This window comes from Clarias gariepinus, chromosome 18, assembly GCF_024256425.1.
Source record: "Clarias gariepinus isolate MV-2021 ecotype Netherlands chromosome 18, CGAR_prim_01v2, whole genome shotgun sequence".
Classification (NCBI taxonomy): Eukaryota; Metazoa; Chordata; class Actinopteri; order Siluriformes; family Clariidae; genus Clarias; species Clarias gariepinus.
In genome coordinates this window covers 13,591,381-13,606,259 of record NC_071117.1, presented here as the reverse complement: position 1 = coordinate 13,606,259, position 14,879 = coordinate 13,591,381, and the positions used below count along the sequence as shown (strand labels likewise).

The 14,879-nt window shown below is 38.8% G+C and overlaps 1 protein-coding gene across 1 annotated transcript; it reads right to left on the bottom strand.

Moving 5' to 3' along the window:
• Window positions 1-70: 70 nt before the first annotated feature.
• dis3 (DIS3 exosome endoribonuclease and 3'-5' exoribonuclease) lies at window positions 71-11,214 on the bottom strand. Its single transcript, XM_053477743.1, has 21 exons — window positions 10,935-11,214; window positions 9,606-9,763; window positions 8,794-8,987; window positions 8,629-8,702; window positions 8,321-8,488; window positions 7,532-7,693; window positions 7,240-7,356; window positions 6,434-6,571; window positions 6,185-6,331; window positions 5,964-6,080; window positions 5,672-5,773; window positions 5,529-5,593; window positions 5,295-5,379; window positions 5,021-5,148; window positions 4,803-4,889; window positions 4,556-4,712; window positions 3,436-3,650; window positions 2,304-2,472; window positions 1,991-2,149; window positions 1,511-1,636; window positions 71-409 (listed from the first exon to the last, which is right to left on the bottom strand). Exons 1-21 carry the CDS (start codon window positions 11,151-11,153, stop codon window positions 341-343), a joined length of 2,856 nt encoding a protein of 951 aa, XP_053333718.1. The 5' UTR covers window positions 11,154-11,214; the 3' UTR covers window positions 71-340.
• Window positions 11,215-14,879: the final 3,665 nt, after the last annotated feature.

The following is a 14,879-nucleotide window of genomic DNA, read 5'->3' as shown; positions in this document are numbered from 1 at the left end:
TGTAACCGAGAGCATGGCCCATCCTTCTGTAAATATCTAAAAAAAATAATAATTTTGCAATGACCAAACGTGGGTATAAAACAACTCATTTTAATTAATAACAGTTGGGCTGCTGAACCAAAGGCCAGTTTTGGGAATTCAGCTTCAGTGAAACAGAATAATGTAGCTAAGAATTCCAGTCTTACACTCATGAAACTGACCTACAATTAGTCATACATGGCTCCATATCTTCAGATTTCACATACCTGACTAAACAAATGCATATTTACATAGATTTAAAAATGAGCATTAAAATAAGGAACTGAAAACAAATGGTGATGCCGAAGGGCAGTTGGACATATCAGCGATCCAGTTTGGGTTTCTTTGCCTCGGGTTCTTGTTCTGGTAACAGGACACTCACGCCTGGGATCTGAAAGAGGAAGAAAGTATTAATATTTAACACAGAAAATACATATTTAATATAAAGTAACTAGATTTTACATCTAATATTTCCTAATTGTTATTTTATTCATAAAATTACTAAAGTTACTAACACCTTTAAACAATCACTATATAACACCAAGCAAATATTATCCCAATGTTAATACAGTATATTTTTGTCAAAGTGTAAAGACTACATTTGGTTTTATATCTGTGCTGGTGTACATAGGTGCTGTTCAAACACTTAAAAACCTTACTGTATACAGTCCTACACCTCAAGAGTTACGGCCCAAAAAATTAATAAATAAAGGCAATCACTAATATTTCATTAGACTGCCCTTTGCTTTGATTGTGGCCGTGACATCGATGAGCTTATGTACTGTCAAAACAGACTTGCAATAATTTCTCTCTGGGATCTTGTATTAACGATGGGAGAGTTGGACCGCTGTACAAAGTCTTCTCCAGAGCATCCCAAAGATTCTCAATGGGGGTTCAAAAGGTCAGGACTCCCTGAACCACCCTTTCACAATTTGAGCCCGAATAATCCTGGCATTGTCATCTTAGAATACGCCCATACCATCAGTGAAGAACAAAAGTCCACTTATGGGAAAACATGGTCATTTAGTATATACAGACAGTCAGCTGCCTTTTTTTTTGCCACAAAAACACAGAATATAGACCTGACCAAAAGAAGCAACCCCAGATCACAGGCCTGTACAGCAGCCGCTAGGCATCATGGATTCATCATTTCTTCTGCCTGACTTTTCACCTAAGGTAAATCTCGACACATGACTTTTTTTCAGTGCTCTATAGTACATGTTTTATGCTCCCAAGCAATTTGAAACATTTTTTCTAATTAGCTTCACTTTAAGTGGTTTTTTTTAGGCCTACACAGCTGTTTAGTCCCAATCCCTCGAATACTAGTTTTCTTCTGACCACATGTCTTTGAAGACAATAATTCACCACTATCCCTCTAGGTTTCAATAACGAGTTGGACGGTTCTTAACCTAATGAAAGGTTCACAGTCCCGGTTTAGGACCTTGCCTCGTGTTTTTACAGTCTCTGACAATGACAAGATGAAGAGACTCACCACTGGCTCTAACAGAGCCATCCTGATCTTCTGGTGCTGGATGTTGGAGGCGTCCAGACTGATGGTCACTTTGACTTTGTCGAAGATGTGGAAGGTGTGCTCATCCTCTACAGTCAGGGTTGGGCCCTGAAAAGGAAAATGAAAAGCTTTAATGTTATTACAATTTAAAAAATGTTTTCCTATTCAGTCAGAACTGATTAAGCTGTTCAGTGAATCACTCCAGGGCTCATGAATGTACTGAACTCCTTAAGAAGAGGCATAGTTTGCTTTAAGCTTTCTTTACTTATTAGTAATTTTAGCCTTTAGAGCAAAAACCAGACAGACATGTTGACTGACTGGCTCTATTTTGGCTGAAATACTGTTTTTTAACTGTAGCAATGAGACAACCATCATCCTCAATAAAAATAGTCTACATAAACATTGACCTAGCCAACAGGTAATTCTGCCATTCATATTTTAAATGGGAAGCTTGGCGAGAACCTCTGAGTCAAAGCTGAGTCGTGGTCCTGGTTTATCCTTGTTCTCGAAAAACACTGTGCCTTCCAAGCCGAACTTTGGGATGAGGACAATGATGGCGTTCTTCCTCACGAACAGAATGAAGCCTTCTTCATTCAGGACGCCTTTGTTCTTGAAGAAAAGCTGTTCGGCAAAAATGTGACACAGTTGGTGTTTTAATACTTATATTTAATAAATTTTAAGAAGAGGAAGCAGCCATAAATATATTTATATGATATATATTATGACATGCACTGAATAGTGAGTTGGTGTCAACATTCTAACAGCTCTGCTTGACCTGCGTGTTGAAGGCCACTGAGGCTCTCTGGGCGTACTGCGCCATCTTGTGCCTGTAGTTGAGGTTGTTGCACAGAGCTGATTGCTTGTTTTTGTCCATGAGGTCGGGGTAGGTGCTGTCTGCGTGGATGGCTACAGCCAGGAGTCGATGCACTATGATATCAGAATACCTACAGAAAACAACAACACAAAACTGGTTCAGTTATAAACCATTCACCTAACTAGTTTAACTGACTAGAGTTCTACCCCAAAGGTGAAGCATGCAATTTTTAATGTTTCAGTTGCTTTTATTTCCATCAGTTCTATAAGTATTGGCACTCCAACAGAATGGCCAAATGTAAGTATGAGAAAAACAAAGCACTGCTTTCTTTAACAAAATTATTGCAATCATATGTCTAGCACAGGAGAAAACTGGGTGGTCCTAAAAATCTAATATTTTCCAGAGAAAAATATGGTTATGAAAATCTATGTTTAATAAAACAGCTAAATACACCGCCCTTTTATGCTTATTTTTTTTTAAATATCAACACTTTATTTATTTTCGACCAAAATTTTTGCTTTGCATTTATTCTTTTCATTTGTCCAACATTTTTATTTAGATTTTGCCTGCATTTTTTATTTAAATAGATTACACTTTGCTAGGGAGCATAAAGACATTGTACATTGGATCGATGGATAAGTCATGTAGTCTACATTAGTCCACATTGACTTTATTCCAGAGCGATGGGATTGTCAGGGTAAGAGCATGCACTGGCTGTTTGAAAAGCCTCTGGAGGCAGTGTTATGATTAGGGGTTGCTTCAGTTGGTCAGGTCTAGACTCATCAATGTTATGTGGCAACAAAATCAAGTCAGCTGACGACCTGAATGTCCTGAGGTTATCACATCTATGTTTGTGATTTTTTCTTCAGTTTTTCTTCCCTGATGGCATAGGCATATTCAAGGACTGTATTCGTGAAAGAGTGGATCTGTGAGTATGGGGAATCATTTTCACACATGAACTGGCCACTACACTGCACACTGTAATCAAAGCCAAAGGTGGCTGACAGAAATATTAGTGTGCAACTCTTTTTTTTTTTTTTTGGTGAGGTGGTGTATATGTGTTTGCTGCAGTGTAGGGGCAAGGCTCCCTCACCTTCTGATGGGCGAGGTAAAGTGTGTGTAGATGGGAGACGCCAGGCCGTAATGGTGGAAGTCGCTGTCCATGCCGGAGCAGAAGTAAACGGCCTGCATCATGCAGCGTGTGGCTAGAATACGCAGCAGCGTGTTGAAGTAGGGAAAATTCTCCAGAATTGCCTCGTTCAGAGAATCCGCCAGAGCCTTGGCTGAATCTGTTCGGATCACTAGATCCTGAAGAAAAAAGGGGGCAGTTTAGTACAAAGGTTTCTTTTCATATTACTGGAAAAGCCAAGATATTTAAAGATTCTGTTCCAGGAGCACGTTCGTAAGTGCGATTTGTTCTTAAGTCTGACAAAGTGAGTCTTATACATTTTTGACATGAATATACAGTGTACTAACCAATCCACTTGACTTAATCTGTCTCCTTTTCCCACACTGCCATCATGTGGCTAAAAAACATAATCGTACCTAAGGAGCACTTAAAGCTCAAAGTGTTGTCTCTGCACCTTTAAATCAGGAGGGAAATCCCAAATGGCATTTTGTCTCAGAGCTGTTTTCCACTGTATTAGACTGTGAACTCAGTTGAGGATTTTCGAAATTAGGATTATTCTTTGTCAGGACGGATTTACAGGACAGACATTTTCATAATGCACCCGGACTGATTCATGAAATCGGCTCATTTCTCCCGCACGCCCACACATAAAACATAACAGGCTTTAGACTTTTTAGTTATTCACTTACACACTAAAAAGATTGTATATAATTGTAAATATTGGTATCTGGTGCACTGTAGTGTCTATTTTTTGTAAAAATACAGGTGAGCTACTTCTGTGATTGAACAGGAATTAGAACCGCGATCCGTTCATATCTGCTTGAATGTTCGTAAGTTTATATATATATATACACACACACACACAGGAGCCTCTGTACATTATCACAAGCAACAAAAAATAGTCAAGTACTGTTTAAAAATAACCCCCAAAAGGAGCATGTTGGTGTAGGAAAATAATTAATAACTCGACATTACTCACTCAACAGCTGTAACCTGTGCAACTTGATAATTAAGATGACTGCTTAAATGTTCACTCTCTATGCACTATGAGCAAAGGATCCTGTATGGTAGATTTAACACGTACCTTTGACTTGGCAGCCTTGATAAGGATGTCGTAATTAGATGGAGGAGGCGCAGGGTGTTTGCGGAGAAGAGCACACTCTGAGAACTCCTCAAAAATCTTCTGCGCCACAGAGATGTTCGCCAGCAACATGAACTCCTCCACCATGGAGTTGGTCTCCCTGGGAACATTTTCAGAAACTGTTTAACACGCAATACGGTGAATATGTGGCGAGTCTTTTTTTTTAACTAACTCGAAATCCTGCACTCACTTTAGCTCTTTGGTCTGAAGGTCTATAGGATCGTGAGTCTCACTGTCCATGTGGAACCGCACTTCAGGGGAGGACAGCGTCAGGGCTCTATGATGTCATCGATAGTCAGGAGACAACACACAATATGCAAATAATAAATAATACACAAATTAAATGTAATTAATACACGATTGAATTAAACTGATTAAATGTAACTGCTTGATTTATGTCATTGTTACCCTTTTTCAATTCGCCGGCCCTTTAAGATCTTGGCCAGCTTGTTCAGACCCCTGAGGCTCTTGGTGATGTCGTCGTTCATGTTGGAGTCATCGATTCGCATCTGAGCCTCGGCGTATGTCAGAGAAGCCTGAAAGGACATTATTCTGTTAATACTCGATCGCTGCAGGTTTTATGAACATAAAATATTAAAGAGTGCTTATCGAGAATGTCTATGAGATGAAGAAATAATAATAGCATAGAAATTATCTTTTCTTTTTTTTTTTAAGCACCTACCTTAGAATTGATGACGCTCTTGGTGAAGCGGGTGTTTATGATTTCAGCATTGTGGTTCATTTCCCAAATGCAAGAAAATGCCAATCTGCAGGGACAGAAGTGGGAAAAAAAGTGAGTGAGATGTAACAGAGTGTCAATATTTATGATTCAGAGTAATGTGTATAATATCGTTGTGTGGCACAAGTGTATGTTGGTGTCAAGTGATGAAGGCCCGAGTGCCATCAACCCCCTTACCTTTCCACGTTGGAACGTAGAGAACACAGATTTGAGCTCAGAAGCTCAGGAACCATATCAATCCTCTGTGAGAAACACAGCAGAAATAATTATAAAAAATTATATTATAGTATAAACTGCATTCGGACATGTTACGAGTTTACCTTTCCACACAGATAGACTGTAGTGCCTCTGCTAGCTGCCTCCTGGTCTAACGCGTTTCCTGGCCGGATAAAGTGGCTCACGTCTGCGATATGGACACCAACCTGAGGCAGTAAGCATCTATAGTCAGTACATCAGAAATATTTTACCATTAAATTCTTCTGGGGATCAGAATGCATTAAAACCCGGAGAAGATGACATACTGTGCAATAATACCGTCTTTTTCCTACCAAATACTTCTCAAAACAAAATTCACGAACTTTCTCAAAATCTCCCTCACTCACAAATACATACTTCAAGGTTTCCGTTGTCCAGTTTACGACAGTGTAACGCATCGTCAATGTCTGTGCAGCCTGGAGGGTCGACACTGCACACGCACAGGTGCCTCAGGTCCGCTCTCACTTTCAGATCCTGAAAGGAAGACGACAATTCTAAATCTAATGAGCAGAACTATGGCCAAAAGAACTAACAAAGAACAGTGCACTGATTACAAAAACACTACAGTCAATGTTTACCTCCTCTGTGATACTCCAAGGCATTTTGGGTAAGAAGCTGAGCACGGCCTGTGAGAAAGGCTGGTGTGGGACATCGTGCTCTAAAAGCAGAACCTCCGTCTCGGTCTCCTTATCACCTACTCCTCCTAGGTTCCTCACAAAGTGGCCCTGGGACACACGTTAAAGAGGCTAGTACGTATACACAAGTGTCACTTGTATTTATATAAAAATATAAGAGATCACAAGAGCAGCTTGGCAGCACAAACTCACGTTAGGATATCTGGAATTCCTCGGCCAACCATCGATGGCTACGATGATCCTCTGTCCCACGAGCGTGGAGGCCTGACGTGTCTCGATTCGGATCCGTGGGATTCGTCTGTCTGCAGGAGTAAACAGATGCCTGGTGGCCTGTGGGTAAAAAAAAAAAAAAAAAAAAGACCTTAAATTTAAGCTGTATGTTCTGTACATAAGTACCAGCAAGAAACAGACCAGACCAGACGGAAGTGCCAATAATTTTTTATAAAAACTACAGTATATTGATCTCTGATGGAAGGACTTCCTTATAATACAGTGAAACCTTGGTTTGTAAGTAACTTGGTCTGCAAGCAATTTTTTAAATAGATTTTAACTTGATAAACGAGCAAGGTCTTGACATATGAGTAATATGTGCATGTGCTTTGTCTGTCACATGATCACGACTGAGCCGATGGTTCTTCTCTCTTGTGCACTGCAGGATTATGGGTAATCGCGCACACACACACACTAATGGAAACACTGCTTCGTCATTATTCTTTTAAGGTAAAGTGGTATAGTTAATTTTTTTATATTATTTATATTATATATTATATGGGTTGTGGAACGAATCGTTAGATTATCCATTATTTCTTATGGGGAAATTTGCACTGATATACGCGTTTTACTATACAAATACGCTTTAGGAATGAAATTATGCTCACAATCCAAGGTTTAACTGTACATTGCTGTGTTCCTCATTAAGTAAATTACCACAGTTAAAATTACTATTGATCAAAACATGCGCTGCATTTAAAGCTGAAATAATGCACTCTTCTCTTGACCTCTTTGATTTGAGATTGGTTGAGCATCCCGCAGAAGGGCCGCCAGTTCCTCTTGATAATCCCCACCACACGGCCAGTGGGCTTTAGCAGAGTGGTATCCAGTACAGGGCTCTCCAACTGATCCCAAAATAAATTAATATACATAAAAATAATTAGATTTACTTTCTAGCTGAATTGATCACTAATCTATGTACTGTTCGATGATTTTATTTTTTAACGATGTACACACTTACAGTAAATACACAATACATACAACTAAGCTTTTAATAACGTCTATCAGTGCTTTTATCACCTTCTTCTCAACCTCCTCTTCCTCAGTGTCTTCGTCATTCTGCCGATCGTCCTGCAGCACCACAGAAGAAGGAGCAACCCAGCGTTCCTTGGGGAAGAGCTCAACAGCCACGACGTCCTGGTGGACAGCCCGGTTCAGATTTTGCAGGCCCTGAAGGAGAACCTGACACACAGAGACATTTACAATGATAAATTTATGGTATATAGGTAGCATAAACCCATTAGCCTATTATTAGGCTCGAAGACTGTTTATTGCAAATTCTATGCAGCACTTCATTCATTATTAACAATACTGTGCCATGTTCCAGGGGGAAAAGTGACATTTCATTGTATTTGCTTGTCAGACATAATCCACTTCCAATAGCATAATACATGATTATAGTCCTGAACCCCAGGATTATGTTATTTAATTTTTTAAGTAAGAATAAAAACTAGGAGATAACTTTATGCCAATTTAAAATAAATTAATAAATATATGCAATTTTACACACCGAATACAATCCTCCAAATCACTAACAGCAAAATTAGAAGATACTCTTCTTCTACTGTTGCCTTTATTTGTCCATTTTCTTTTTCCTCCCCATCACAATTCTTTTAGTTTGCATTATCATATCATCTATATACAAACAGTTATGTGATAACTAATTTAACAGTGTTAAACTAGTAGTTTAACAAGGACCCTAGAAAGACCAATTTCTCCAATTCACCACCCTGAACAGCCATGTATTATCATGTGTTCAGTTTTCCATAAAATAAAATAATAAATAAAAAAAACATAGACATTTCGTACCTCTGTGATTTGGTCTCCTTCACCATGGATAAAGACGGTGGCCTCCAGGTAGTTGTCAGTATTTGCCCGGAACGAGCCCTGCAGAAAGGCGCCGCTCTTGATACCTGTCTGGATCCGGGACAAAGGCAGATGCTCGGGGAAAAGCACCTTACTGCCGCTGATCTCATTCTGACACAAAGACATGAATTCATGAATACTGATGAACAAATAAATGAATTAAACTAAGAAACTCAGTAACACTTAAACACTAACACTTTGTTTTCTTTTTCTTGTTCACCCCAAACAAACAAAAAAATCATGGTCCGTACTTGATCATCAGAGGTCAGTGCCAGTCTGTCGACCAGCTCGGGATTGCCAATCAGGCTTCTGATGTACTCCTCGCCTGCACAGAAGTTTAAAAAAAAAAAGTAATGTACCTAAACGTTCCCAAAACTAATTAAGATCAAATAAAACCCAAACACGTCATTACACACATTTGTAGGCGATCACGCCGATCTGCTCGGCCTTTTCCTTGTTCGCGCGGTCGTTTGTGATCAGCACCACTTTCACATCTGCACTGCTTTGTGATTTGCTCAGGTGCTCAGAGTACCACTTTGCCGCCACGCGAATGGCTCGGTCGTTGCGGTCGTTGGCGCTCTCACCCTGCTCCCTTTCTACAAACGTCTCCCTGGGATTAAACACAAATGACATGGTGTCACATTTACAGTACGTTTTAAATATGAGCAAGCTAGAACAATCCTTAAACAGGAAAAAAAAAATAGGTTAGATCAATATAATGAATGTCATTATGACTGCTATTAAAACATGTAAATAAGTGTTAAACACGCTCGTTATAGTTACTAAATCACTTACTGATCGTCTGAACTCTTCTTTAGTTTTAAACAGTATTTTAGTGTCTTAAAATACTGAGAACAGCCAGTATTAAAATCAGACGCTACAGTTTTAAAGTATTTCTTACAGAAGAAATAGAAGAACAATTCAACAATATTTTTATAGCTTTTTAAACGGAGACATAGCATACAAAGTAAACGTGTAGTGTGCGTTTCAAGTGTGATAATCTGGATTTATGAACATCTTACACACACACACCCCTATAGATCCCTTTATAGACCTATAGAAATATTAAATCTACAGTCTCTCGAAGTTACATGATTGTTATAGCCTTTAAGTAGAAGTCATTTAAAGTGCTCAATAATTTTTTTCTGTGAAATGCTAACTTTTTTTTAAAATCACAATCAAAATGTTTATTAATAAATTTTAAGCCACTGAGGGTAGGTTTTCCTACTTGTGATGTTCATTAGTGAATGTATAGAAATGTTTCTCCTTGTCGTGGATGGCATCTTTAATCCGTTTGTACACTGGAGCACTTCTGTGTCGGACCTCCTGTAAAACCGTCTGCAGGATGATCACGTTCCTGATCAGGGGGTCCTCCAGAATGTCGATCTGTTCGCGTTAAAAACAGAGAGAACCTGATGAGAAAATCAAAGTCATCTCATACTTATAAAAAATGCTTATTGAAGTTAAACATAGTGACTATAAACACTGTACACATCTCACCTACATAAGTGTAATACACAAAATGGACTTGCCCACTTACACCAATTAATCGTTTAGATAATTCACATGATGGTATCAAAAAGTTGAGACTAGCTCAGTTTAAAAAAGAACTTTGTTTACACTCTATCACCATCAAAATAGTTCCCTTAAACAGCAATACAGCATTCCCAGCGATGCTGCCACTTCTGTAATATGTCCTGGGAGTCTTCTAATTGAAGCGTGTCAAGCTGTTTCAGCGATTCATGCTGGAAATAGCGACTTTTAAGACGCATCTTTATCTTTGGGAAGAGAGCGAAGTCTGAAGGAGCCAAATCTGGCGAGTAGGGTGGATGCAGAAATGAGATCATGTTGTTTCCGGCAAGAAACAGCAACATGACACATGTTGAAATCACACGAGTGATGCTTGGACTGTTCCATATGGTATGACGGACCGACAACGGCAGCAAAGTTGAGGATTGTTCTTCGAAAATCTTCATGCACAAGTTGCCGTTGATCTCTCATCACCTTCCAGTGATGTTCTTCCGAACACCTCGAACAGCTCGTTTGTTTCTGTAGCAGTTTTTTTCCAGTTTCATGCAGAATTTTACGTTCGCTCTTTCTTCTAACTTGCTGCCCACTGCAGACGTAGCACCAGTTGCATGGGTCCTGATGTACAGGACGTCGTCTTTTGGCACACTGACTTATAAAGTTTTTTGCAGTTTTGCGACTGTGTGTGCTGCACTGTGCTGCCATCTGCTGGCGGGTTACAGAAGAAGTCTCAAAACTTTTTGATACCACTTCGTATTAAAAAAAAAAACATACCTCATCTGTATTTCAGCTTGTTGCCTACTTTACAGCAGAATATACCCTTAAAGCTCAGCTTTGTCATTTTTAAATATATAATTAATATGCACTGATAAATACACTGTATAGGAATAGCAATTTAGCATTTTCTGAATATGAACCAGCTTTATCCAGAGGTAGGATTGCCTTACTCTTTTTTAATAAAATAAATAATAATACTGATAATAACAGTAGACGTGACGTAGATGATGAGATAGTGAGTGAGAACTGGTACCTGGTGTAGGACTACATTAGTGTCCGGGATGAGGTAGTGAGGGAAGCTGCACACGTTACTCTCTATACACGCATGACGCTGCAGAACCGGAGCCTCGTCCTTACACTCGCTGCAAACTTCACTTCCGCACCAGATATCATCACGCAAGTAGTGCTCACGTACTATTTTCAACACGCCACCCGAGCGGGTCTTTTTAACAAACGTTTTAGACTTTAACATGGTTCCGCACGGTGCCAAAACACAAGGCACAGGAAACCCACGTGCGTTTGTCTATCCAGCATCCGGGCCAACCACAAACGTTTCCGGGGTTTAACAGTCACGAATTGTATTTATTTATTATTATTTTTTTATTTTTTTGCACTCGCACAATTTCTTTTTGTATCTTACAAAAATATTACTAAAACATCAGTTAAGTAATATATTGTGTAAGTATATATGTCTGTATTTTAATGTAAATTGTAAACTCTGCGTGAAATCATAGTCAGCCAACATTTTTTAAAAAGTGTTTTTAAAATTATTTGACCACTAGAGGGAGACATTAAACAGCATTTAATAAAGTATTTTAACTAGTGTCACAAGTGCAAATAGTAGTGTATATACATCAGTGCAAATAAAAGCACAGTTATAAGTTATAAGGAGCAGGTTAAATAGAAGAAAAAATATATATATATAGTAAGTGCAGTAAATAATGTGCAACATGTCCATAACAATAAACAAATGGCATGATGCATATATGCATGAGTTTATATAAATATATATTTGTGTATATACAATATATATATATACATTAAATACACAAAAAGACACAAAATTATACAAAAAGATCTTAATATATATATGCAATTTACCTGTATATACAATGCACAATAATACAGTGCTGATCTTTTTTTGTACAGTTATGTGTCTTTTGGTATACTTAATGTATATAAATCATATTTATATACACATTCATATATCCTGCCAATTGTTATGGACAGTATCTGCTTATTATTATTATTCCTGTGTATATCCACTTCATAGGATTGTTTGTTCTTTAGTTATCGCACATACTCACTACATAGCCAGGTGTCACAATATTTACTGCTTTTACTGTATATAATAACAGTGGTAAAAAAAAAGAGTAATACAGTAGTGAGCTGTATTACAGGTAAAAGGGTATATATGGTTTAAGTGGATTAAACCACATATACCCTTTGTCTTAGCTTTTTCCTTTTTGTTGGTTTTTGAAAACTGTTCTATTTTTGTCCGTATTACTTGCTTGTTGGTTTATGTGCGGGTGTTTGTTTATGTGTTTGTGTAGTCATACAGACTGAGCCACCATAATGAGTTATTAAAGCGATCCATCCATCTAGGAACCTCGGTAGTCTAAAACATTTACACACTTTGGGAACACCAATTAGATAACCTAAGAGCACCTGCAGGAAACATGTAACCTCCACTCGAGGCGGGAATCGAACCCGGATCCTTGAGGTGTAAGGCGACAATGCTAAGCACTAAGCTATTACTAAGTTACTATAGTAATATGTTTGTCCCTGTGTTTGGGATATGCCTGACCACAGTCTGTCACTATGCCACTTGTTGATTCACCATGGTCTGATAAGATGCTATAGTAATGGTTTGATGCTCTTGTCCTCACAAAACCACTTCACTAAAGCATGATGTGTATGTGTGTGTGTGTTTGTGTGAGAGAGAGAGAGACCCAGACAGACAACTCACGCACACATTACACCCTGATGTGTCTCTGACCTGGCCTGTTTACTCATCCAAAGGAGTTTTTCTTCGTCTTCACCTAACTCCACCCACACCCAGTAAACAGGTACACGGCCCTTCTGACTCACACACACAGCACTATATTTGGAGTGTTTATCCTCCTCTTGCTGTGTTGGAAAGAGGAAAAAATGCAAAGGGATCCCTGTTGATCCTGTTCCCTACAGCTGGGCAGTTTTCAGCATTTGTCATTCTGGCACAACATTTTGCCAAGGCAATACCACGATTTGTACAAAGACTTAAAACATTTTTCAGTGTTTATATACATTACAGAAAACCGTTTGTGGACACATGGCAATCAAACCAATGTATGCCTGTTGAACATCCCGTTACAGATGTAATTCTCCTTTGCTGTTATAACAACCTCCACTTTTCTAGAAAGAGTTTCCACTAGATTTCAGTTCCAGGTCTTGTCTTTATGGAACCCACTTTGTGCACAGTGTCATTGTCATGCCGGAACTGGATTAGCCGTCTTAGTCTCAGTGAAGGGAAATTTTGATGCTCTGGTACACAAAGTCAGTCAAAAAAATCTTGTGTATATAACTTTGTGAAACCAGATTGGGGAAGAAAATCATATTTGTTTGATAGCCAGGATATATTTTTCTACATACTAGAACACTACTGGATTACAATTAAGTAACTGTTCTGGAATAGTTCTCGCAAGTACAGTTTTGTCAAGTGCATTTGCAAAACCCATCATGACTCTCATGAAGACCATCTCAGGAAAGCAAGACCAAAACTTAGTTCATTTAGAGTTACCAGCCTAAGAAATCACCAATTAACAAACAACACCTTAGATTAGAGGCATTACAAAGGCTATACAGAGCATAAATGGCAGATACATCTCAATATCAACTGTTTAAAGGAGATTATTGTATATTTTGGATGTCTTTAACATAGTTCTACAATCAAAGACCATGGACTTAGAGGGTGTGTCCAAACCTTTGACTGGTAGAGTATATGTATATAAGCACAAGGCAGGATACACCCTGGACAGGGGGTGGTCCATTGCAGGGCACAAGAACGCACCCCCTTACACACTCACTAAGGGCAATTTGGAATGGCCAGTTAGCTTGATCTGCATGCCTTTGGACTGTGGTCCAAAAAATGTCTTTACCACCTTTGCAAACTGTGAAAGGGCAACTCTGCTTCTATACTGCTTGTTTTGTAGAGGGTCACGGGGTCCTGGCGCCTATCCCAGGAGACTTATGGCACGAGGTGGGGTACCCACTGGAGAGGGTGTCCATCTTTTACAGGGCACACACTCTATCTCTCTCTCACACACACACACACACTACAGGCAACATGCCTTTGGACTGTAGGAGGAAACTGGAGTAACTAACTTCAAATACAAGAGTTTAACAATTACCTTATAATTAAATTTAAAAAAAAGCTACATTGTTACTGAACAGCAGATATCTCTGTCATCTGCCATAATTATTATTTCTAAACAAACTTGGCAAATAATTCACTCCCCACACATGGGATTAAAATGTGCAAATAGTACAGAGTGCACCGCACCACCTCACTCACTCATCGTCTAAACCACTTAATCCTGTATTCTGGCTCACAGGGGACCTGGAGCCAATCCCAGGACACTTCGGGGACAAGGCGGGGTACACCCTGGACAGGGTGCTAATCTATCACACTCTCATTTACACACTACACGCTATTTGGGAATGCCAGTTAGCCTAACTTGGGGAGGAAACCGGAGTATCTGGAGGAAACCCATCAAGCACAGGGAGAACATGCAAACTCCATGCACACAGAGCTCGAGGTGGGAATCGAACCCTTGACCTTGGGGGTGCAAGGCGACCATGCTAACCACTTTGCCAAAACAGCAGTTTACGATAAAAATGTGCTGACCTGTTGTTCGCTTATTTTGAGTTATAGCTAATTTTGCTGCCTTTAACACAGTGCCAAGTACGTCACGTGACTTCATATACTGTATAAAACTTAGAAATGAATATAACTACAGTGAGGGAAATGTATTATTATTAATTATTATTAGTATTAATTATTATTTATAATATTAATTTCTTATTTATAACTATATATAACTAGTATATATATATATATATATATATATATATATATTTTTTTTTTTTTTTTTTTTTTTTTTAACTTAATGTAACACCAGACTAATAAACTCTTTTTGACAGGCAACGGCAGCGTGCA

What these genes read in the sequence shown, in the direction of transcription:
- dis3 (XM_053477743.1), bottom strand. Translation starts at nt 11,153, where the DNA reads ATGTTAAAGTCTAAAACGTTTGTTAAAAAGACCCGCTCGGGTGGCGTG. An exon ending in CAGTCTATCTGTGTGGAAAG is followed by an intron (nt 5,594 to 5,671) that starts GTAAACTCGTAA and finishes TGTTTCTCACAG; the next exon opens with AGGATTGATATGGTTCCTGA. An exon ending in TTTACCTCGCCCATCAGAAG is followed by an intron (nt 2,473 to 3,435) that starts GTGAGGGAGCCT and finishes TGTTTTCTGTAG; the next exon opens with GTATTCTGATATCATAGTGC.